This window comes from Pseudorasbora parva, chromosome 7, assembly GCF_024679245.1.
Source record: "Pseudorasbora parva isolate DD20220531a chromosome 7, ASM2467924v1, whole genome shotgun sequence".
Classification (NCBI taxonomy): Eukaryota; Metazoa; Chordata; class Actinopteri; order Cypriniformes; family Gobionidae; genus Pseudorasbora; species Pseudorasbora parva.
The window spans coordinates 33,703,138-33,726,344 of record NC_090178.1 but is presented as its reverse complement, the minus strand read 5'-3'; the positions used below and the strand labels follow the sequence as shown (position 1 = coordinate 33,726,344).

General features: G+C 36.3%; 1 protein-coding gene across 3 annotated transcripts in view; it reads right to left on the bottom strand.

The window, feature by feature from the left end:
* The window catches only part of rorc (RAR-related orphan receptor C), a 46,855-nt gene that overhangs the window by 5,761 nt on the left and 17,887 nt on the right, over window positions 1-23,207 (bottom strand). The window contains exons 2-6 of one of the 3 annotated variants that reach the window (XM_067449158.1): window positions 18,526-18,555; window positions 2,008-2,093; window positions 1,621-1,762; window positions 1,148-1,480; window positions 96-215 (exon numbers count right to left, since the gene is read on the bottom strand). In XM_067449158.1, coding sequence (XP_067305259.1) covers window positions 96-215; window positions 1,148-1,480; window positions 1,621-1,762; window positions 2,008-2,093; window positions 18,526-18,555 — 711 coding nt within the window. The remainder of the gene's footprint in view (window positions 1-95; window positions 216-1,147; window positions 1,481-1,620; window positions 1,763-2,007; window positions 2,094-18,525; window positions 18,556-23,207) is intronic. The other 2 variants (XM_067449159.1, XM_067449160.1) reach the window with 2 other exon arrangements.

Here is a 23,207-nt window from a genome sequence, read left to right as displayed (position 1 = left end):
TACATAGTTTAACTCCTAAACCTATTACACCACTTAATTCCACCATATAGCCCACATGACATTTAAAAATGTGCTAAACGGCTTGTGGTTCTCACCTGTGTGCAGAGAGGTTGGATAGGAAAAGAACGAGCTCTCAGGGTCAAAAGGACGAAACCCCATTTCACTGCCACTCATGTTCAGAATAGCCTCTGGTGTAGATCTTGTAGAATCAAATACTGAAAGACAGAAAGAGAAAATAATAAACCACAATATCTTATGAGATTCATCTATCAAATGAACAATAGGTCACAATTTACCTTCATAATAGTAGCCTTAACTACTGTATACTAACATTAAATACCTAAAAGACTATGTATTGTGTATCTACATCTTACTCTGGAAAATTCACACATTTATTGCTAGTAAGTTTGAGGTATGATTTTGCATTTAGAAATGAGGGTAATGTTAAGGCCCGGGTCGACTTCATTTTCGTTAAGTTGCCTTTCAAAGTATACTCCTTTGGCCTAGTGGACTTTGTTTTCAAGTACTTGCACATGCACTGTTGAATGCACGCCGCCTGCGTAAGGTGTGTAACCGAGGTGTGTAACAGTGGAAGTATATATTTTTCTGCACAACAATTATTGAATCTTTGATGACTGAATAAGTTTAATGACTGTCCAAAAGGTGACAATGTCTGATACACAATGACGAAGATGTTTTATAGTTACTGCAGGCAGAAAACAAAAGAATAGTTAGTATCATCAGAACATTTGAAATGGCTCAATGTTTTACTGCAGAGCAAATACTGAATGCATTTAAATATTACTGTCACTTGATGGTGGATCTGGTGAAGCTGTCAGCCATCTCAATTTTGAAGAGGTTAAAAATTATATTTTTCAGAATATGTTTGAGATTGCAAATATGAGCCAGATGCCAAATGTTCTGGGGAATGAGTTCTGACGAGGACAGAGATGATGATATAAAACATCTGCTCAAACTGAACCCTTCCGAGCACCAAAAGGTAATAAAATATGCTTTATTCTTCTGTATTTTTTACAATCATGCATTTAAAGGTTAAGTACATAGTAGTTAAGGCCACCTAATATAAAGTGTAACCGAAAAGTAATTCCATCAGTGTTGAATACAATTATTTGTGAGAATTTCTCACCTCTACCAGCTGACAAGCTGTTGCTCTCACCTCTCCTGTGGGAGCCCCTGTAGGCCAGATTCTGAGCCTGGGCCTCGCCAATGCGCTCCAGATATGGATGTACCTCTGGCGGGCAGCATGGCAGTTCAGGCTCTACAGAATAAGGGTAGGATGGAGGTAGAGGCGGGATGAGATGTGATGACTGTTCTCTGGGCTCTTTGCCTGATCGATAGGCTGGGAGAGACTGAGGCTCTTGAACTGAGTTGGCCTGAAGACGTTGCTGTTGTCGATGTCTCTCGACTTCTGCAAACAGCGAATCTCTCTGACGCTTGGACATACGGCCAAACTTCACCGCTGAGGGAGCAAAGTTGCAAAAAATTTAATGATTTAAATATTGCTGCTATACACAAACGGATCATCAAAATTGTATCTCTATCATTCCAATAAATCATCCATCCATCCAAACATTCTTCCAGCCATCCATCTTTTCTGACCATCGCGGCTCATCCCCTGAGCGACACATTTCTTGAGGCGGCAGCTCTGGCAGCGGTTACGGCTAGCACGGTCGATGGGGCAGTTGCTCTGTCTGGAGCATGAGTACTGCACGCTGGAGGACTGACTTCTGCGGAAGAAGCCCTGTAGAGGCAGAGAGAGAGAGAGAGAGAGAGAGAGAGAGAGAGAGAGAGAGAGAGAGAGAGAGAGAGAGAGAGAGAGAGAGAGAGAGAGAGAGAGAGAGAGAGAGAGAGAGAGAGAGAGAGAGAGAGAGGAGAGGTGGGAGAGGTGAGAAACAATTAGGGGGAATGTGCAAAAGAAGCAGGGCATCCTGTTTGTGAATCCAGCCTAAATTAAAAATATTAGTATAGTCATTTTCTTTTTCTTACCTTGCAGCCCTCACAAGTGATAACTCCATAATGAACCCCTGAAGACTTATCGCCACATATCTTACATGGGATCACCTCAATCTGAGCTAAAGACAAAAAGCAAAAACAATAACAACACTAAGATTAAAGAGTGTTGACCTGTCACAGTTGATTTAAATCATTCCTGATGCTTTTCATCAGATTATAATCCTTGCCAGCAGAGGGCAGTATAGCTCTCTAAAAATCAGTTCAAAAGTTTAACTTTGGGGAAACATTTTTATTAAAAAAATTAATACTTCTATTAATTCAGCAAGGATGAATTAAATTGTTAAACATTGACAGTAAAGAAATTTATAATGTTGCAAAATATTTATATTTCAAAGACATCCTGTTAAGATTACTGAAAAATGTATGAATGATTTCAGAAGGATCATGTGACGCTGAAGACTGTAAACCTGCCAATCCCATAAAACGTTCTGCATTCTTACATATTTAAACAAAAAACAAAACAAAACCCACTTAGTATGATTTATAAGCTGTTTTCCTCATGGGGACCAAAGAATGTCCCCACAAGAACAAGAATTTTGGATATTGCCACCAGGACCACACACACAAAATTATTTTATTTTTTTGAGTGGTTGAAGACTCAAATGTTCAAATGTTAAAATGGTCAGGAATAGAGCAGGACATTTTCAGTGGAGTACTTTTTTAGATGGCCTTAAGTGAATTTGCAGTAAAATGTATTCATTACACACATTCACGGTATACAAGGGTATAAATACACAGGGGTATAAATACACAAACCTCCTGAAACACTGGTTTTGTAACAGACTCAAGATAATCCCTGAAAGCCACATTAAGAAATCCTAATCTAATGAACACACACAGAGAGAGAGAGAGAGAGAGAGAGAGAGAGAGAGAGAGAGAGAGAGAGAGAGAGAGAGAGAGAGAGAGAGAGCGGGGGGGAGAGGATGAATGAGGGGAAAAAGAGAAGGATGAATGAATTGTAGCTTCACTGTGGTGTGGTACAATTTACACTCTTAAAAATAAGGATTCCAAAAGTGGGATTTTGCAGTGATGCCATAGTAGAAGAACTACTACAACGGTTTCCTACAGGTTGATCCCTGTAGGTAATTTCAGGTTTTACTATTCTAGTGGGGACATTTCGCCCCAAAAATGTAGGAGAAACCTGAAACAGACATACAGGCATGCATGCACACAAGGAAAGTGAGACTACTGTGCATTTAAGAATATTATTAGAAACACAAAATGTAAAGGCAATGGTCTTAAATTCCATTGAGCTTTGAGGTGCAAATTTTTTGTACACATTTAAGTGAAAAGGATTATCGAAAAAAAAGTACAAAATTAGGATGGGAACTTGGTTCTGATTGTGAGCTTGTAAGAAAGAAAGTAATTGTAAAAAAAAAAGAATAACGGTTTATGTAGACAAAATGATTGTATCATATTTCACAAGAGATGTTTTTCGCGTGTTTGTGTGTGTGTGTGTGTGTGTGTGTGTGTGTGTGTGTGTGTGTGTGTGTGTGTGTGTGTGTGTGTGTGTGTGTGTGTGTGTGCTTTCAGTCAAAATGACAGTAAATCTAGCCTACTTATTTCTTGGAATCCAGCAATGTGTGTGTGGCTAAGTAATGCGGTCACATCGTCCAGTACCAAGGAACATGAGTTCCCTCCTTCAAAAAGCACACACACACACCAACACACACACACACACACACACACACACACACACACACACACACACACACACACACACACCAACACACACACATACACACACACTTAATCTTTCTGGGGACTCGCCATAGACGTAATAGTTTTTATGCTGTACAAACCATATATTCTATCCCCCTACACTACCCCTGCCCCTAAACCTACCCATTACATGAAACTTTCTGAATTTTTACATTTTCAAAAGAACTCATTCTGTATGATTTATAAGCTTTTGTACCCATGGGGGCCTCAGTTTAGGTCCCAACAATGATACGAGTCGCATTAAGTCTGTGTGCATTCTGGTTTAAGTCCCCACCAGGCTAGAAAAACTTGCGCACACACACACACACACACACACACACACACACACACACACACACACACACACACACACACACACACACACACACACACACACACACACACACACACACACACACACACACACACACACACACACACACACACACACACACACACACACACACACACACACACACACACACACACACACACACACACACACACACACACACAGGTGGGAGGAAGTGTACAGGAGGAAGTGAGTGGGAGAATGATACAAGGTCATAGAGGACACACTCCACTGAGGCATATTAAAACATTAAAAAACAAATAATAAAATGTTGTAAAAAAGGTTTTAAGTGAGAGCTGAACTAATGGGCTTACACTTGAAATTGTTAACCAAGGGTCAGTTTTAATCCTAGCTGTAATGCTGCGAGTACATTTTGTGATGTAGTGATTCATTTAATTTTGGTTATATACCAACCACTATGGTGAGCAACCTGTATCTCGAATGACATTTGTTGACAAGTGTAAGCAACAACACATTAACATCTTGATGAAAGAAACATACCAGTGCAGGTCAGATTGTGCTTTGGCGTTCATGTGCACATTCATTGTGTCAGTGGTGTCTTTAAACAGCAACAATTCTGTTTTATGTGAATTGAGTCTGATCCAATGTGCAATTTGTGCATTGCTTATAATGAAATTATAAACACAAAAATATATATAGATTTACTTTAATAATTTTTAAATAGTTGGCAAATATAGGAATTGGTGCAGCTAAAAAACAGCAACGTTGGTCCAAAACACAACAGTGTGAATGGAAAGTTAACTGAAACCATAATGAAAGTTGACCTAAAGGTAAAGGAGACCTAAGTTCACTTTTTGGGACAGGAACAGTGCGAATCAGTGGTTCTCAACCAAGGCAAACTTCAAGGGGGAGTTTATAATTTCCGCAAATTAAAAAAGGGGGGGTTTGCACTTGGGTGTGATGGCCACTTTGCATGCCACCCCAAAATTTTATTGGCTACTTAAATTTCACCTCCTGTTAAAATATGCATTTGTATATTACACAGTGTGTAATATTTTGAGGATCTATAGACAGAAATGCAATATAATGTTTTCAGTTTAAAACTATGTTTTCAGTGGTGTATAAAGACCTTACATGATGAACCGTTATATTTTATTACCTTAAAATGAGCCATTTCAATCTACATACACCCCGGGTCTCCTTACAGTGAAGTTGCCATTTTGCACTGCCGTGTTTCTACAGTAGCCCTAAATGGACAAACTGCTCTACAGAGCGCTAGCTACACTGTCTCAGACTACAACATCTTTGTCCTGTGTCAGCCACTGTAGCTTCTCTAAGTGCTCCAGAAGGGAGGAATGAACGGTGGCCGCGGTACTAGATGACACTAAAATGTATACAGTTCACCTTTAAGAGAATTTTAACAAAATCTGCAAAACATAGACAATTAAGAATAAACGCAGACCCCTTTATTCTTAATTGTTTGTGTTTTGCAATAAAAAATCCTATTCACATAGTATTCAATTAAAGTGCATAATTTGTTTCAAATGGTTGCAAATGTATAATAAATTCACCCTAGGCTGGAAGTGTATGCATAGAAAAAAAAGCAAAAAATAAAAAAGGTCACTAAAGGTAAAAATGCATAAAAATATTTGTTTTATTTAATATTTAATTGTTGGAGGCTTGCATAGTATTGTGATATAGTATAGACATTGTGTTGTAAATTTTAAAAGTTATGTTTCCCTTTACTAGTTACTTAAAAAAGTTATCTGATGACGTTACTCAAGTTACCTGTAATGAGTTAGCCCCAACACTGTTCATATCAATATCAAAATTCCACTTCAATCACAAAACAGTCACCCAATATTGAACTTTAAGACTCCTTAAGACCTTTCCAACAATGTGTGTTTTGCCAAGACTACAAAAGGTTTTGATTATAAAGTAGGTAAAATCAAAATTACAAATTAGAATGACACAACATCCAATTCAAAAATGGTTTTCACAGGATGAATTTTGAGTTTGTAATCTTTCAAATGATACCTAATTTATGATCATTACTAAAATATGTGAGCGGGACGGGTTAATAGATTGTTTTACATTTTGTTTATAATGGGTTTGGGAATTTTAGAGAAATTCTTAATGAATGCATTACTATTTAACCTATTAGATTTTATTTGACTAAATCTACTGTAGATTTAGTCAAAAAAAATCTTATATTTAGTGAACTAAAACTAGACTAAAACTAAAACAATTCAGATGACTAAAATATGACTAAAACTAAAAAGTATTTTAGTCAAAAGACTATGACTAAAACTAAATCAAAATTGGCTCATAGTCCGGTTAAAGAGGGCTTTGTGAAAGAATGATCAAACAAACAAATAAAGGAATAAATGTGGGGTTTTCATACATTTGACTAATGGTAAAATTGGCTGGTGGGCAAACAAATTATAATAAAATATATTTCCACCCGTGTTAACTCTTTCAGAGTTTCACACTGTTCATACTCTACCATGTATTAATTCACACGGTACCTTTGGCACTGCTAATGCCCTTCAAACACCCCCCATAAAATAGATCCCCTACAACCATAAAAATAGTATCATAGAATGATCATATTTAAAATTATAAAAAAGGTGATATAAGGTAAAGTGGAATCCGAATGTGTCATGTCAGTCTGACCTTTTCATGTCAGAAATGTAAGCTTCTTTTGATGAGTTTTCCCACCTGGTCCATCAAAGCTCTTACAGTGGGTGAATCAAAGAAGGGCTTTTTGCTACAAAAACAGCAAAACGTAATGAAAAAACAGGGAGATTCACCTAGACTGACTGAGACTGGGGGAATATTGAGTATGAAGAGGTGGACATGAAGGTGTCAACCTCAGAGTCTTTCAAGTGGTTTACTGGCTTCTCTTTCGCTCTGACTTTCCCTCTTTCATGCACATCTTACTCTTTATTTTCCTCTCTCTATCTCACTCACAAAGGATGCGACTGCCAGTAATACACTCTTTCATCTGTGTTTTTACTGCCAGGAATGTCCACCCGCCCTCCTCCCCCCGTCCCTCTAGTTCTCGTCCTCTCTTCTCCCAATCCCACCATCTTCCAAAAGGAACTTTTGTGCAAATATTAATCGGATACAGCACTCTTTAAAAAGCTATATCAGAGACCAAAATCTCACATTTCTTGTCTCAGTGGTGCAACTGAATGCAACATTTGTCATGCAATGTAATGCAATTATTATCATAGATGTAATTAATCTTGTGAAGCCTGACATATGAAACAATATAGTCTGAAAAATCTTTAGAAATGCAATTTTATTGAACCGTTTGAAAAATCGTTTCTGAGTATCATATTTGATGCATGGCTTTTAAGACTCATATAGTATGATAGTCAGAATATAGAGCTTGTACTAAGAGGGAAAACAGCTCAAATTTATTCAGAGGCCCAAACTTTACAATACCAAATATTACATTGGTTGCAGTTGTTGATATTTACATAGCCAAAATGTAAGATGAATTTCTGATATCTCTATAACAGCAGACTACTTGCATTTAACACATATAGATATAAGTTGTAACTCATCTTGTATTATTAATATGCCATAATAAGATGCTATAGTTTTATGATCAAAACTATGTTTTTATTGTGGGAGAAAACAATGGAATGCAATGGAATACAAAGATGTTTGAGAAAAGCCTGTATCATATTTGATACTAATTTGAACATGATTTTTAAATGATGTATTGACAATCAGTATGTGTGTGCATACTGCATACAGTAATTAGCATGTGTGTGTTTCTGTGTCAGTATGTGTTTGTGTCACTGTGTCAAGGTATGCATTGATTTGGGGCACAGAAGGAAACTCCTTGCAACTGTTTTTGTGTTGCAAGAGTGTGGGTCTCGTGTCAGCGTGCGTCTGTGTGGGAAGGTGTGAATGTGGATTGATGTCCTGTGCATTGTATGTGATGCTCGTGGATGCAATTTGAAAATAGCCACTTATTTTTACCTAAATGCCATGTGACTAATAAATCCGTAGCCAGGTAAATGACATAATCGCAATGGCGATTGGCTGATGGCACCACAAAGACACGCATACACAGTCCTTTGCACTATTGACTAACCTGAGCTGTGACGTGAATGGCAGCAAACAATATTTGATTTCCAATATTCCAATAGTCCACTTCAGGCCTACATGAGCCCTAAAAACAGATACTGGTAATATGAGGCAAATTAAAGACTTACGATCATTGTTATTTTAGTATCATCTAGATAGTTTTTATTAATATTTTTGAAATAGTGTTTATTTTTATATATTCTGTTTTCTGTTTTTGTCTTTTTAAAAATGTCTATATTGTTTTTATACATCTTCATTTAAGTACATCAACTTTAATTAAAAATGAGAATTCATATTGAAAATAAGAATACATATAAAGAAGTGTTTGTCTTACATTTTCTTTTATTACAGTTTAAAAAAAAAATCTTATTTCAAGTGATAAAGTTTTTTTTTTTTTTAGAAGTCCTTACCAACGGGTTGTATTTCTAGCAACAACAAAAAAATGTTAAGCTATATAAAGCTATTTTTGAATGGCCACTGATGGAAAAAGATTAGATGCTAACGGGCCTTGTTCATTTTGTATAAACGGACTAAATTAGTTTCCTGTTACTACATAAAATAAAGCTTATAACAATAGACTTTTCTTGTCTTTCTTACTTCTACAGTCTAAAAGAAGTCCAGGGACTGTTCTGAAGGAATTTCCTTCAGGTGCTTTACCTGTATTTTTTCAAGTTGTGTTTCACGATTAAAACGAAAATGTACTTAGACAATGTCCTGACACAGAACCGTTCCTTCATCACAGAGGCCTTTCTCAACTCAACTCAAGGCCTGCAATCTAAAAAATTCTCTCTTCCTGGGTTCTTTGCATGTGATTTATATCCCTTTGTGCTTAAAATTACTCTAATAACTACATATTGATTTGCACACACGGAATCCAAATAACAAGAAATATCTCCATATAGAGAAAAAGCTTCTCATTCTCTGAAACCACATGCAGATAAAGACATATTTTCTCTTTTTCTCTCCTGTGCTATCTGCTCACCTAAACCACATGCTGATACAGACAAAAAGCCTTCATGTTCCTCGTCTCTACTCAGAGAAACTGATGAAAAAATATACCAAAGAAGAAGAAACAAAGGCAAGATTCGTCCTAAATTCTGTTCAATAATTATCCCAATCTAATGAGTTGAACACTAACACAGACAAATTTGAGATAGAAATCATATTTCTAAAGTGAATTAAAATTAGATTACACATTACAAACTATTAGCAGTCATAAACCCCAATGGTACTTACCACAGCTGAAGATCAGCGTAAAGCATTGACTTTTCCATGCATATTCAACAAATAATTGTTTTTGTTTGAACAAAGTAAATTTACCTGTTTGAATACACAATGCCTGTGAGAGACTTCTGTATTTGTGATCGCATCTCTCAGATAACACAGCTTTCCAGAAATGCAGATACTATCTTACCTATATATGCGTATATGACTGTAAGAAAGATGTAAGCTGTGATATGTCGTAAATGATTATCTCTGATGTACCACTGATAGAGGACAATTACTTAAAACTGTACCGCAACTTCAGTATTTAGGTCTGAAAATGCCACTGGAAACAGTGCAGGTCCTCCTACTGCAATGTTTTTTTTTATTTATAACAAAGTACAGTTAATAAGCAAACATAATACTTTTAAAGCTTACTTTTTGTTGATCGTTTTTGTTTCAAAATGTATTAAATTTCCCTTTTGCATAAAAACAATTAACTTGCAATGTTAACTTTTGAAATAACACAAAAGAAACATCAAAAAGAAGACATGTTTGATAAAATCTCCTCAGCATAACCGTTGGCACCAGTTGCAAACAAACGTGATTAATAAAATGTTTTGGAGGTTCTTAAATTCTAAGACTAGAATCTTTAGACACAGCGCACTGCACGATTTCAAACTCTGACTGACCGCAACAGGCTCTGACTCAAAAACTATTCCTCTCCTCACTTCATAAAATGATTGTACAGTCACTGTAGTGAGATGGGCTTTGTAACGACGTTGTTAGTGTCTTTAATTGTTCTTTAGAGAGGAAATGACATTGGTGTCAATGAAAGCCTTTCTGAGCCATCGGACTTCAACAAAAATATCTTCATTTGTGTTCTGAAGATGAACGGAGGTCTTACGGGTGTCGAACGACATTAGGGTAAATAATTATTGACAGACTTTTCATTTTTGGGTGAACTAACCCTTTAACTTTGTACCCAGCTTGAGAGCAAGACAAGCGAGAAAGAGCGAACACCTTTTTGAAAAGGTATGACAGCTGGATTCCTAATGCTCCATTTTATAGTCAACAAATTATGATGACACGCTATTTTACTGTTTTAGTCATACCTAAATTGCCATAGCTGTATGCAAACAAAAGTTCTCAGGACAGCAAAGGTCTAACGAAATGTTTAATGAGGAGAAAGAAAGCTGAAAAATTTACCAAGAATCCCCAAAAACTTTAAAGATTTAAGTCCCTCTATTATAAGTACTGTCTGTGCTTCTCTTCAACATCCATCACAGCATTAAGCACTGTGAACTAGTGAAAAACCTCAAGGTGCCACTAACGGAAATCCTCGATCTGAAGAGAGGAGTGCTGTGACAGGACAAAAAAAAAATCACCAAGAGAAAGAATGAAAGAGAGAAAAAGAGAGAACCTGGAAACATCAAGAACCTATAGCTTTCAAAGAAACACAAGACACAGACACAATTTAGGAGTTTTGCATATATTTAATGCTAGTATTTGCTAAGAGAGTGGGGAAACAAATGTATAATCACTGATGTTTTTTGTTTATTATTTGGTTTAGTAGTTTTCTACTTGATATGAATTATATATGTATTATTTTTCTTTTCTAAAATATATCCACAATTAAGGTAATATCATATATTATTTTCTGTTTCTGAAATAAAATAAAATAAAATAAAATAAGTTATAAAAGAATGAGCTGTATAAAACAGATTCACAAAGCATCACAGTCACAAAACATCTTTTGCCACAGGAAAGTGCCAAAAGATAAGATGAAATAAGCAGAGTTAGATAAGACACTTGTGCTTATCGTGATGATTTAGTCACATTCACACACACATGCAAGCATACACACATGCACGCATACACACATGCGCTCAGAAACTCTCTCTCACAAACATACATTCACACGCATACACACATACTTTCACACACATACACACATGCATTCACACACATACACACACACATACACATTAACATACACACACACACACACACTCACATGCATGCGCACACACACACACACACACACACACACACACACACACACTCACACTCACACACACACACTCTCTCTCTCTCTCTCTCTCTCTCTCTTACACACACACACACACTCACACGCATGCACACATACACACATGCACACACACACACACACACACACACACACACACACACACACACACACACACAGAGAGAGAGAGAGAGAGAGACGGGTGCACCTATCATTATGAGGACACTTAAGGACTTTACAAACTAAAAATTCTATCCCCCTAAACTAACTCTAAACCTACCCATCACAAAAAACTTTTTGCATTTTTACATTTTTAATAAAACATTGTTTAGGACGAAATGTTCTCATAAACGTTTACTTTGTAATACCAGGGTAATACCCATGTCATTATACAAATTTGTGTCATTAATCATGTAAACACACACACACACACACACACACACACACACACACACACACACACACACACACACACACACACACACACACACACACACACACACACACACACACACACACACACACACACACACACACACACACACACACACACACACACACACACACATATATTTTTATCCTTATTTAAATTAATAATATGTCTACAGATGATTTAGGACCCAAAGGCACTGGATTATGTTTAAACCAGTCTAAAGGGAAAAGCTTTGTGAATTCAGGGGGAGAGAATATCTCTTTGGTTTTCAAGGTTTTGGTGCCTGAATGTACAAGTCATGATTTCAGTGGCTTTGAAGATTTGAAGTCTTTTAAGAACAAGAGTGAAAAAAGGTGTGAAACTACACCCCCCTCCACACATACACACGTAAAAACAACAGGTAGATTTATACTTATATCAATGTGCTGATGTGCTCATATATTAACTTTCCTGTCATAACATTCAGTTTCATAAGCATTTGGTCTATACGAAAACTGATCTGATCGGATTTTTATTTTTTTATTTTTTTAAAGAATCAAGTCAACTCTTAAACTTTTGAATTGATTTGTTCTAATCTTGACTGATGCACCGTTTTACTTAAAAACGGAGGAAAACAACACCCAAAATGTAGGTGATGGAAAATAGCATTGAAACAAAAGCTCTGCACGCACACCTGTGCGCATACGCACAAGTGTGTGTGCCGATACACACACACAGGGACTGAACGGGTGACCACAGCACAGAAAAGTCTTGCAGCTGGTGGAGCGTTCATTGGCAGCATATTCAAAAATGTGTGTGTGAATGCAGTGAAAATCTAGTGCAATGTTGCAAAATGCCTCACGGTGCATATTTTCTTAATGTGTGTATAAAACCAAAAGGTGCATTCGATAAAATCCACAAATATTCTTTCCGGTTCTGTTCATCGGATGTAGAGCAGAACAGCTATCCCGGAAGGTCTTTCTGTTCATACTTTCCTCTCTGAATAAATGCGACTGAAGCGCTGCTTCTCTCTATAATACAGGATAAAAACCAGGAACTTTTAGGCCTTTTTATGCAGCACTGGTACAGCTAACCTCTTAAATAATGTTAATCTAAATGGCACTGTAATCTGTTAACATTAGTTTTTTAGTAAAAAAAAGTTAAAGTAAAATAAGTGAATGAAAAATTACAATTAAGGACTGTCTTCACAAGTCTTAAAGTGTTTAATCCATGAAAACAAGGTCCTACAGATGCCAACAGACGCTGACGGGTAACACACTGATCCGAAAAAACCCCGAGAGTGTGTTGCCATCGGTCGGTGCAGTTTGAACTGACCTTTAAGATGTTTTACTATATCGGAAGGACATTTTTGGTACATGTGCGCACGCTAGCAGTTTGGACATGCATACTTATTCCTGTTACTATTTTACACTTTTTAAAATAATAGTAAAGCCATTAAAATTATGAAATTGTGCAGTGACTAAAGTATTAAACAAAACAAAACTTTATTTTATAATTTTAAAACACAGCTATATTCTTAGATTACAGCTTCGCACACTGCTCATTCTCTCTAAATAACTTAAATAGGGTGCATCCTGGGACGTTTTTACATCAGTATTAAAATGAAAAAATCTTATTGTAAAGAAATTGATAAGCATTTTAAATCTGTCTAAACTCTCAGAATAATTATAACTGCGTAATAACGATATACTAACCTTGAACCTACTCCTAAACCTAAACCTAATCTTTAACCCATGTAGTTACCTTATATTATCAGTACTTTTGGGTAAGTACACAGTAAGTATGTATTTGTTCATCAATTAAACAAACATCATTTATGTGTGCCTTAAAACTGATCGAGTACGTGCATATACGGAATAGAAAACCAATTTTTAAATGACAATCAATGCAAGAGGTGAGTTATAAACCACTCTCAGTTGTGGTTGGAATCTTGAATTATAATACGGCGCCTTAACAACATTGTCAATCAGTCAAAAAAACAGGCTTCAGCAGGGTTCTGGACTACAGCGAGAGCTTCAGTGCAAACCTGCGTCAGATAATGCAAGTTGATAAAATATGGCACAGCTGACTTCAGCAGGTCCTGCTCGAATCGTGGCAATTTTGACGTGCTGATATTTAACCACATACGCGATGTGGGCTGCTACGGAAAATTCAGTTTTAGGGGACTGTACAAAAATGCTTCCTTGAGAGTCAATTCTGAACGAAGTCCATAACCACAAGCCTCACAAACGAAGGTCATCTGATGCTTTTGGGGTCCTCCATTTTGTCAGTGTGGGTTTCAGGATAAGGTAAACAAAAATAGAGGCAGAATTAACGATCGTCTATATCGTTTTAGCAGTTACTTCTGGTTTATTTTAAGGGCCTTGTAACAAAGATGACTGAGAGAGGATGTTGTATTCAGACTGTTTCTGAAAGCGAGATCTTATCTTGCAGTGTTTGTTTCATTAAGGAGATAATCAGCACATTAAAACATTTATCTGTAGGCCAGGCTCTTCATCATATCTACAGCTGTGGTTCTAATCATAACAGCCACAATGCACAAGATAAACTAATAATCAATCGATCTGCCCATTAAACAATATTGTGGCTTCTTCTGCTAGGGTTTTGACTAACTGATATCAAGAATAACTGTCACTGTCTCTATAAATAATTTCTTGGATCGCATAAATGTAAAGTTATTTTTTGTCCTAAATCACTTTAGAGAAATTCTTATCTTTGTTGAAAAGCACTGTACAAAACAATTAATATATTTGTGATTAATTCTTGACAGCTTCTCTTAATTGAGCGAAGATAGAGTTATTAATTGTTTCGCGTATGCTTGAGCATGTTACATGTATCTGTACATAAAAATGTTCTGTTAATTAAAATGTCACTTAGAATTTAGGACGTTATTCACATTATAGTACAGAATTAAATTTATTTATCAATCTATCAATTTCCAATATGATAATTCAGTGTCAAACCAAGATTAAGATTTAACTGAAATTAAAGTCAAATGTTTTGTGTTTTGTGTTTTGGGCTCAACGGTAAATTGTGGAAATGGTGTGGTATATTTGATGTTGAATGTGTGAAAATCCCTATTACTAAACTCAGTGACAAAGTGTAAAGTCACACACCCACGCTGGACTGCTTAACACACACACACGCACGCACATGCGCGCGCAAACACACCAGTCTACAAGCTACTTTTAAAGCCATCAATTACACAATAACGTGATTACAAAAAGCAAGTATGGAAAAAAGTGAAGAATGAAAGAGAGGCTGCATGGAAAATTTCTATTCATTTGCAAAAACTGAATGAAAGTTTTTCCTGCACAAGCATTATGTAAAGTCAATCAGATTACTTTAAGCACATTTTAAACCACACACACTTTAAAAACACTGATTGTTATAGCTTTCATTTGGAAGTCAGGTCAGGTCATACTTCGACACCAAAGACATTTTCATTTACAAATCAAAATCCTGATCTCAAAATCAAAGCACATCAGACCCACACTGCTTTCTGTATTCCTGCCAAATCCTGCATATCATCTCACTCCATCCTTCAAGGTGTCCATGATGGGGTCACCCATCTTTGACTTAAGTGGTTCAAGAGCAAACCAAAGTCTTGGACTTTTCGTCTACCTGCTAATATGGCGGAGCGAGTCTCGTACAACTACAAACAACAAAGCGAAACTCCTAAAAAGGTCAATCTCATCTGAAAGGCTGAAAGCAAAGGATATATAATCACGTTGTCTTAAATGAGTGAAACGAAAGAGCAATTTAGGTGCAAAGTGTTTCGAAACTTGTCCTTTGCATGCGATATAAGTGGCATTAACAAAAATGAAATACATTGCGCCCAAAGACACGAGGATGAGTCCAGTGTGATGTAAACAAGCATTTGTCACACACCCACACAAACATTAGCAAAAATACATATTTACTAGGCCAGACACAAAACACAAATGCCTACCTCGCATCATCTTCACAGCATGTGTGAACTGCTGTCTTTTTCTCGTGAAGATACGTCTAAATCACTCAATATGGTCTCACACTGTTAATCAAACTTCTGAACAGATGATGCTGTCACGGTGTGAGAGATGACAGAGAGATTAGGTGGTTTTCTGTCAGAAGGTGACAGAGGGAGATCAATTGTGTGTGTTTCTAACTGAGAGTGACAAAGAGGGAGAGGGCCTGTCCCTTTCAAACTGTAGATATGTACACCCCTCTCTCTCTCTCTCTCTCTCTCTCTCTCTCTCTCTCTCTCTCTCTCTCTCTCTCTAAAGAACTTAATGTGCTGTTTCTCTGTCCGTCTATAGGTGGACTCTACTTTCTCTTTCTCTTTCTATTTCATCGTTGAGCAGTTCACCTCATCATTCTGAAATCCTGAATTGGTCACTCTATCTCTCTCATCTTCCACACAACACTGTAAAAGAAACTCAGCTCATTATATTAGGTTTGGCATTGATTCTTTAGTATTACTTGTTTCCCAAAAGTTGAAATAACTTTTTAGTGACCATAAAAACGAAATTTAAAATATTTTTAATGGAATATTGCAGTATTTATTATGAATTAACATATCTATCTATCTATCTATCTATCTATCTATCTATCTATCTATCTATCTATCTATCTATCTATCTATCTATCTATCTATCTATCTATCTATCTATCTATCTATCTATCTATCTATCTATCTATAATTAATGTGCCCTCGTAATCTTTAATCAAATTAGCTTCTCCTCCAGCAACATCTCTTCTCTGTGATGAAGTGTTTACTGGTGCGTGGGCGGGGCAACCTGGTCGACCAATAGCAAACCACCACCATCCAATAAAGTTTGGGAACTGTTTCACTAGGATATATAGGTAACAACAGACTATCACAACTTCTGTTTCATGCCGATTAAATTTTTGTCAACCCAAATACATTGGCAAAATCAATTGGATAAACACCGCAAAAAAGATTACAGTGGTGGACACACAACTACAAACTCCTAGTTATCATCATAACGTTCCGCCTCTTTTGGTTTGTGTTTCATAGGTAACACTTTAGCACATATTCACTATTAACTACGCCTTTTGCCTCAATAAACTCCTATTTTACTGCTCATTAATAGGTCATTTTTGTAGTGTTTAAGTTTAGGTATTGTGGATTAACAGATGCTGAATAAGGTCATGCAGCAGAATAAGGCATTGATGTGTGCTTTATAAGTACTAATAAGCAGCCAATATCCTAGTAATATGCATACTAATAAGAAACTAGTTAACAGTGAGAATTGGACCCTAAAATAAAGTGTTACCATTTCATTCTTTATTAAAAAAGGTACAACAGCTAGGCCTATTAATCAGACGGTACACTTTTAAAAGGTACACTTCGGTACACTCTAAAAAATGCTGGGTTAAAAACAACCCAAGTTGGGTTGAAAATGCACTAACCCAACAATTGGGTTGTTTTAACCCAATGGTTGAGTTGATTTAAACCAATGGTTGAGTTGTTCTTACCCAGCAATTGGGTTGTCTTAAGCGACATTTAACCCAACCACTGGGTTAAAACAACTCAACCACTGGGTTAAAACAACTCAACCACTGGGTTAAAACAACTCAACCACTGGGTTAAAACAACTCAACCATTGGGTTAAAACAACTCAATTGTTGGGTAAGTGCATTTTCAACCCAACTTGGGTTGTTTTTAACCCAGCATTTTTTAGAGTGTAGCTTTTTGACCCCTAAAGGGTGAATATTAGAATCTTTTGAAAGTTTTGTACCTTTTTTCTTTGAGAGTTAAAATTTAAATGCAGCATTTGAATTGTTAAGTGTTGACTTTTCTTTTAAGTCTTATAATTAACAACTGTTCAGAAAGGATGTGAGGCAGGTCTGATAGGCGGCAGATGGTTTTGGTGTAAACAACCTGTTTAAGATTGTCATGTGATATTGTTGCCGCAGCGTACAGCAGAGTTTTGTTATTGCTTGTCATTATGAATCATGGACCAGCCACGTGAGTGTTTTCTAATTCTTCTACAGGCATACTTTAATAAGCCCAGTACACACTAATATGATATGAAATATCAGTTTTTCTTTTTAGAGTTTTCAAAAAAAAATTATACAGTCAAATTGACTACTAAACAATCATAAAAGACTTTGATGAAATGTTATGGAAGTTTAGTGGATGTTGCCGTAAAAGTCAAAAAGTTTGCAAAAACAAAACTTTAAAGGAGAGAGTGAAAGGAAAAAAAGCGAAAGACAAAAAGACGAGCTACTTACACAATGCTTGTAATCAAAAACAAAGGCGGGAAGAGTTTTAAACAGCATCTTTTCAACAAAATACTCTCAGATCTTATCTCGATTCAGATGGTGAACGCCCATAGCTGCGCGCACCTGTGCTAGTGTGTCTACGGTAGCTTTGCTCATGTTTAAACATACAGCTTTTGTGGCTGAAGTAAAAATATACATGGATACAGGTGCATTGTGTGTGCGTGTGTGTGTGTGTGTGTGTGTGTGTGTGTGTGTGTGTGTTCCACAGGTGTAATTATTCACCGCTTTGCTACACTGATACATGGCTCCCTCCCTATAACCACAATGGAGGGGGTTCTCTGATATGCAAAAAAACAACAACATACACATGAGGTGAAACATGCCACTTCTCAAAGCACAGACACACACACACAGCGAGATAAACTACTATTGTATTGCAACTGATGAATGGTTGAGGTTTTCAGTTGTACTTACTCAGATGGGATTTCTTGTGCACTGAATTTCCTAAAGAGTGACAAAAACAATAGTTAATTAGTGGGCACTTTCCACAAACAGGGCACACTTGGGTGTAGCAAAACATAAGAGGCAATAAATATGTATGTTGTAAATATGTTAAATATAGAATCCAACATAATAGTAAAGCAGCATGTCAAGTCAAGTGTTTGGTTTAGAATGCTTTTTTACAGTGCTGATTGTTTCAAAGCAGCTTCACAGTGTTAACAGGAAAAAAATGCAACAGAATTTGATACGGCTGTACAGCCGCTCTGGAGAAAACAGTGATGTTATCTCAACCATTTTAATTATCATATAGTGTCAATCCAGGCAGATCAGTAATTTAGTTAAACAGTTAGCATTTCTTTCCACTTCGCATTAAAAGTAACTAGTTGTAAACACATTAAATGTTTGTGCTCCCCCTTAAAATATTGATTTTGGCCTTGGACAAATGTAAATCATACGACATTGTAAACATTTTGACACCACCTGTTCAAATTATTTGTTGTAAATTCAGTAGCATTTTTATTTCCTATTGAGCTGTGTCCTTATTTATCTAAGCTGACATTGCATTTGTCAAGAACTCCATTTAATCACAAACTAGACTGAGTTTGTTTAATTTATTGTATAAATAAATAAATAAATAAATAAATAAATAAATAAATAAAAATCCCTTCTGGCATTTATTTTTTAACAACTTTAGTATAATTGTATGTTGTTGTTTTTTGGTATACATTTTTTTTTACATGTTTGTGTGTTTATTTAATGTTTATTGCTTATTTGTCAAATCAGGGTTTTAAACTGTTAACAGGATTGCAAAAATGTATTGAAAAATGAACAGAAAATAAAATAGATGCATTTCATTCATTTAATTTTTAGTTTGAAGTTAAAAAAGTGAATGAATGTTTTTAAGCATCATTTGTTGGGGGGAAACATTTTTTTTAAAAAAGATTATTAAGGCCTATGACCCTATAAGTACAGTGTTTTTCACACACCTACACACGTTGAAAACTAAAAGTCTAAAACACGTGTGTATACACCAGCACATGCAAATTAACACATAAGTATGTTTTTATTGGAATAAAAAGCACAAACACACATTATCATTCACATGAAAAGCCCCCTCAACCCCCATCCCTGCCCACTCACGAGCACAAACAGCAATCTCCGTTGTCTGACGTTTGACCACACTTTGAGAAAGTTCAGATTTGATGCTGTGTTGGCCGTTTCCGATGGGTATTTTTAGCAGGGTGTCTGTCTGAAGACACAGGGCAGGTACGATAAGCATCGCAGGGAAGAACACTTGGCCTCACTCTCTCTTATTTTCTCTGTCTGTCTCTCACTCCGACTGTCTCTCTTACTCTCTCTCCCTCTTTGAAGGGCTTTGTGGCTTTTTGAAAAAGTCACTTTTGCTTATGTAGCGGAACACACACAAATAGGTGCGTGGCGACTTGCAGACGTACTCGGAAACAAAGACTCTCAAAGCAGGTATTTCACAACTCCATCTCACGGTTTGCCTAATAGCAAAAAATAAATAAAAAATTTGGCCAGTGCTGTCAAAGCCAGAGTTTTTGGTCAATATAGGAAGCTCGACCCTGATGATTTTCTCAAATTCAACAAGAATGTATGTGTTCTCTTGTGTGTGTACATTTATAGGTACAACAGCAGCAAGGTTCATCGTTTGATCACAGATTAAAGGATTCTCTGTATTGCCTGGATCACCAAGGTAATATAAGGCACCTTGGTAACAGATCTAAATGCAGTTGGAAAACACAGCCAAGCCCTGATTACACTTCTTATCACTCCATTCTGGCCAACTAGCACGGTTACTTGACCACAGCGCTATTCCAGGACCAGAGAAAGAAAGAAAGAAAGAAAGAAAGAAAGAAAGAAAGAAAGAAAGAAAGAAAGAAAGAAAGAAAGAAAGAAAGAAAGAAAGAAAGAAAGAAAGAAAGAAAGAAAGAAAGAAAGAAAGAAAGAAAGAAAGAAAGAAAGAAAGAAAGAAAAAGGAAATTTTGACTGCTTGAAACTCAGTTGTTAAAAAAAAAAAAAAAATCACACTTATTCAAAACTAACTAGGCTATTAGTATGTAACCTATTTAGCATGATTGTTAAAATAGCATTTTAAAATGCATATCTACAAATGATAGATTTAAGTCATTAAGACAAAAAATAACAAGTCTGAACACACTGAAAAACATGCAGCCCAACTGACATTTGGGCCTCTGTTATCAGTGCCTGACATAAACGTATCATCAGTCTTGCTTGTACTAAACAACACTTGTCAGGTGACAGCTATAGTATAAGTACCTCCTCTCCTACACATTTAATGGGGCTACAAAAAGGAATTTAACCGAGGTATTTGTTCACTTGTCAACAGTTTTTTTTTTAAAACAAAATTATTTTTCACAACCCTTGCTCTGACCAGCTATCCTCAAGTCATATTTTATCATTGCAGTCCTGCGTTTTCATGTGATTTCACTAAGAAGCTATGAAGATACTGAAGTTTTAAAGCATTAAAAAGGTGCGACAGTCCATGTTCCCTGAACTAAGTGTCTTCTAAAAAGTTATATTCCTAGACAATAGGACTAATAAAGGAGGAAGAGAAGATAATGATAAAACAGCAAATGCAACACTTGAGCGTCTTAAACACAAAAACTGCTCGCGTTATAGCTTGCCCTCGCAACAGCAACATATCAGTAACAACACCAGTAAAGATTTTAGTTTTGACATCATAGCAAAAACTATTTTAACTCAATTTGCACACAAAAATGAATACATTATGTGTTAACTATTAATAAAAAGATAATACTTTAAAACAGCATGTAGCATTTAAATATATCTTTCAGTAATAAACATTGATTGATGAAAATGTCAACTGAAAAGTTAGTAATAAAATAAGGAACAAAGAAATGCATTACACTTTACAGAGGAAGTAATACTATTATTAGTCTGCACTTATACTCCAAGACTATACTGTTAATTGGAGTCTTAATTTTCAACCAGATTTTATTGACACAATGTTATATGTAAATCAATTGTACTCTTTCTCTGTTTTACTTGCACCAATAAATCAAAGTTTATATGTCAGCAAATATGCAATTGGACAAATCAATATGGATATCTATAGGTTCAGGTAACTATTGGCAACCCCAGGGCTTTTGTTAAAAATACAGATTGATTTTCAGCATTTTTGTATTCCTGCATACATACACAGATCAGTAGAGGGACAGAGCCAAAATCAAAAGTACATTGTGGGTGTTGAGGTTTTTGGCAAAAGGAAACGCCATAGCCCTTTTTTCATTTGTTTTTGTTTTTTTACTGCATACCCAGTCAAATTGTATTAAAAGTCCATCTTGCCACCAGTGCACGGCCCCTTTAATGCACAGATCTAGATTTTATTTTGTCCGGCCACTGATATGGTGATCACTGTGCCAACCACTTTGCACTTTTCACAAATGTGCAGAACTCAGTGGATGAGATCACACTGAGCAAAAAAATCTGCATCATATGGACGGATTCTGAATACCTTTAAGGGTAGTTCTCAAAAATAAAAATTATACCATTAATTGCTCACCCTCATGTCATTTCAAACCCGTAAGACTTTCGTTTATCTTCCGAACAAAAATTAAGATTTGATAAAATCCAAGAGTTCTCTGACCCCCCATAGACTGCAACATTATTACCACTTTCAAGGTCCAGAAAGGTAGAAAAGGCTGTTTTGCTGCTGTCTATGGAGGAGTAAGAGAGCTCTCAGATTTCATCAAAAATATCTTAATTTGTGTTACGGAGATGTTACGGGTTTGGAACGACTTGAGGGTGAGTAATTAATTACCTTAGTATTTTCACTTATGGGTAAACTATCCCTTTAAACATGTATGATTGGCCATTGTGTTTATGCTGTCATGTCTGTGATTGGCTACTGCAAATGTACTTTTTGCCATTCTTCACAGACCGCATGACAATACACACAGGAGCATTTGAAAGCAGCAACTATCAGCGGGTACCAAATTGAGTTGGTTTTCTGTACTTTTTGTACTTCAAAAAGGCTGAAATTTTTTAAGTATAATTTTCGTACCGAAGTACCAGTACTTGTAAGAACATTAGCCCTGCCAAAAGCTCATCATCCAACTTTAAAATGGCTAAAGAAATTTGTGTTACTGCATGCAGTGTGAGCCTATCAAGATGGACATGAATTTCTTACAGCTAAATAATGACAAAACTGAAATCATTATTTTTGCCCCATCAAATCTGACATCTGTCAGCTTGGTTCTCTCTCTTCTAATGTTCATAACTGTGTCAAGAATCTTGGTGTCGTCTTGACGTCACAAATTCCAGCCTGAGTTTTGATAAGCAGATTAGTGCTGTGGTAAAAAGCAGCTTCTTTCAGCTACGATCTATTGCTAAAATGAAGACGATGCTATCGAAGAGAGACCTTGAAACTGTCATTTATGCTTTTATTACCTGGACTACTGAGTTATTAAGTTGGACTACTGTAATTCGGTTTACCTTGGTCTGCCTAATTCAACGGTCTTTCATCTTCAAATGGTTCAGGACGCAGCAGCTATACTACTGACTAGCACCAAAAAGTGTCAGCACAGCTTTTCTCCACTGGCTGCTGGTTAGGTCCCGGATTGGTTTTTTGCTTTTTGTTTTTAAAGCTC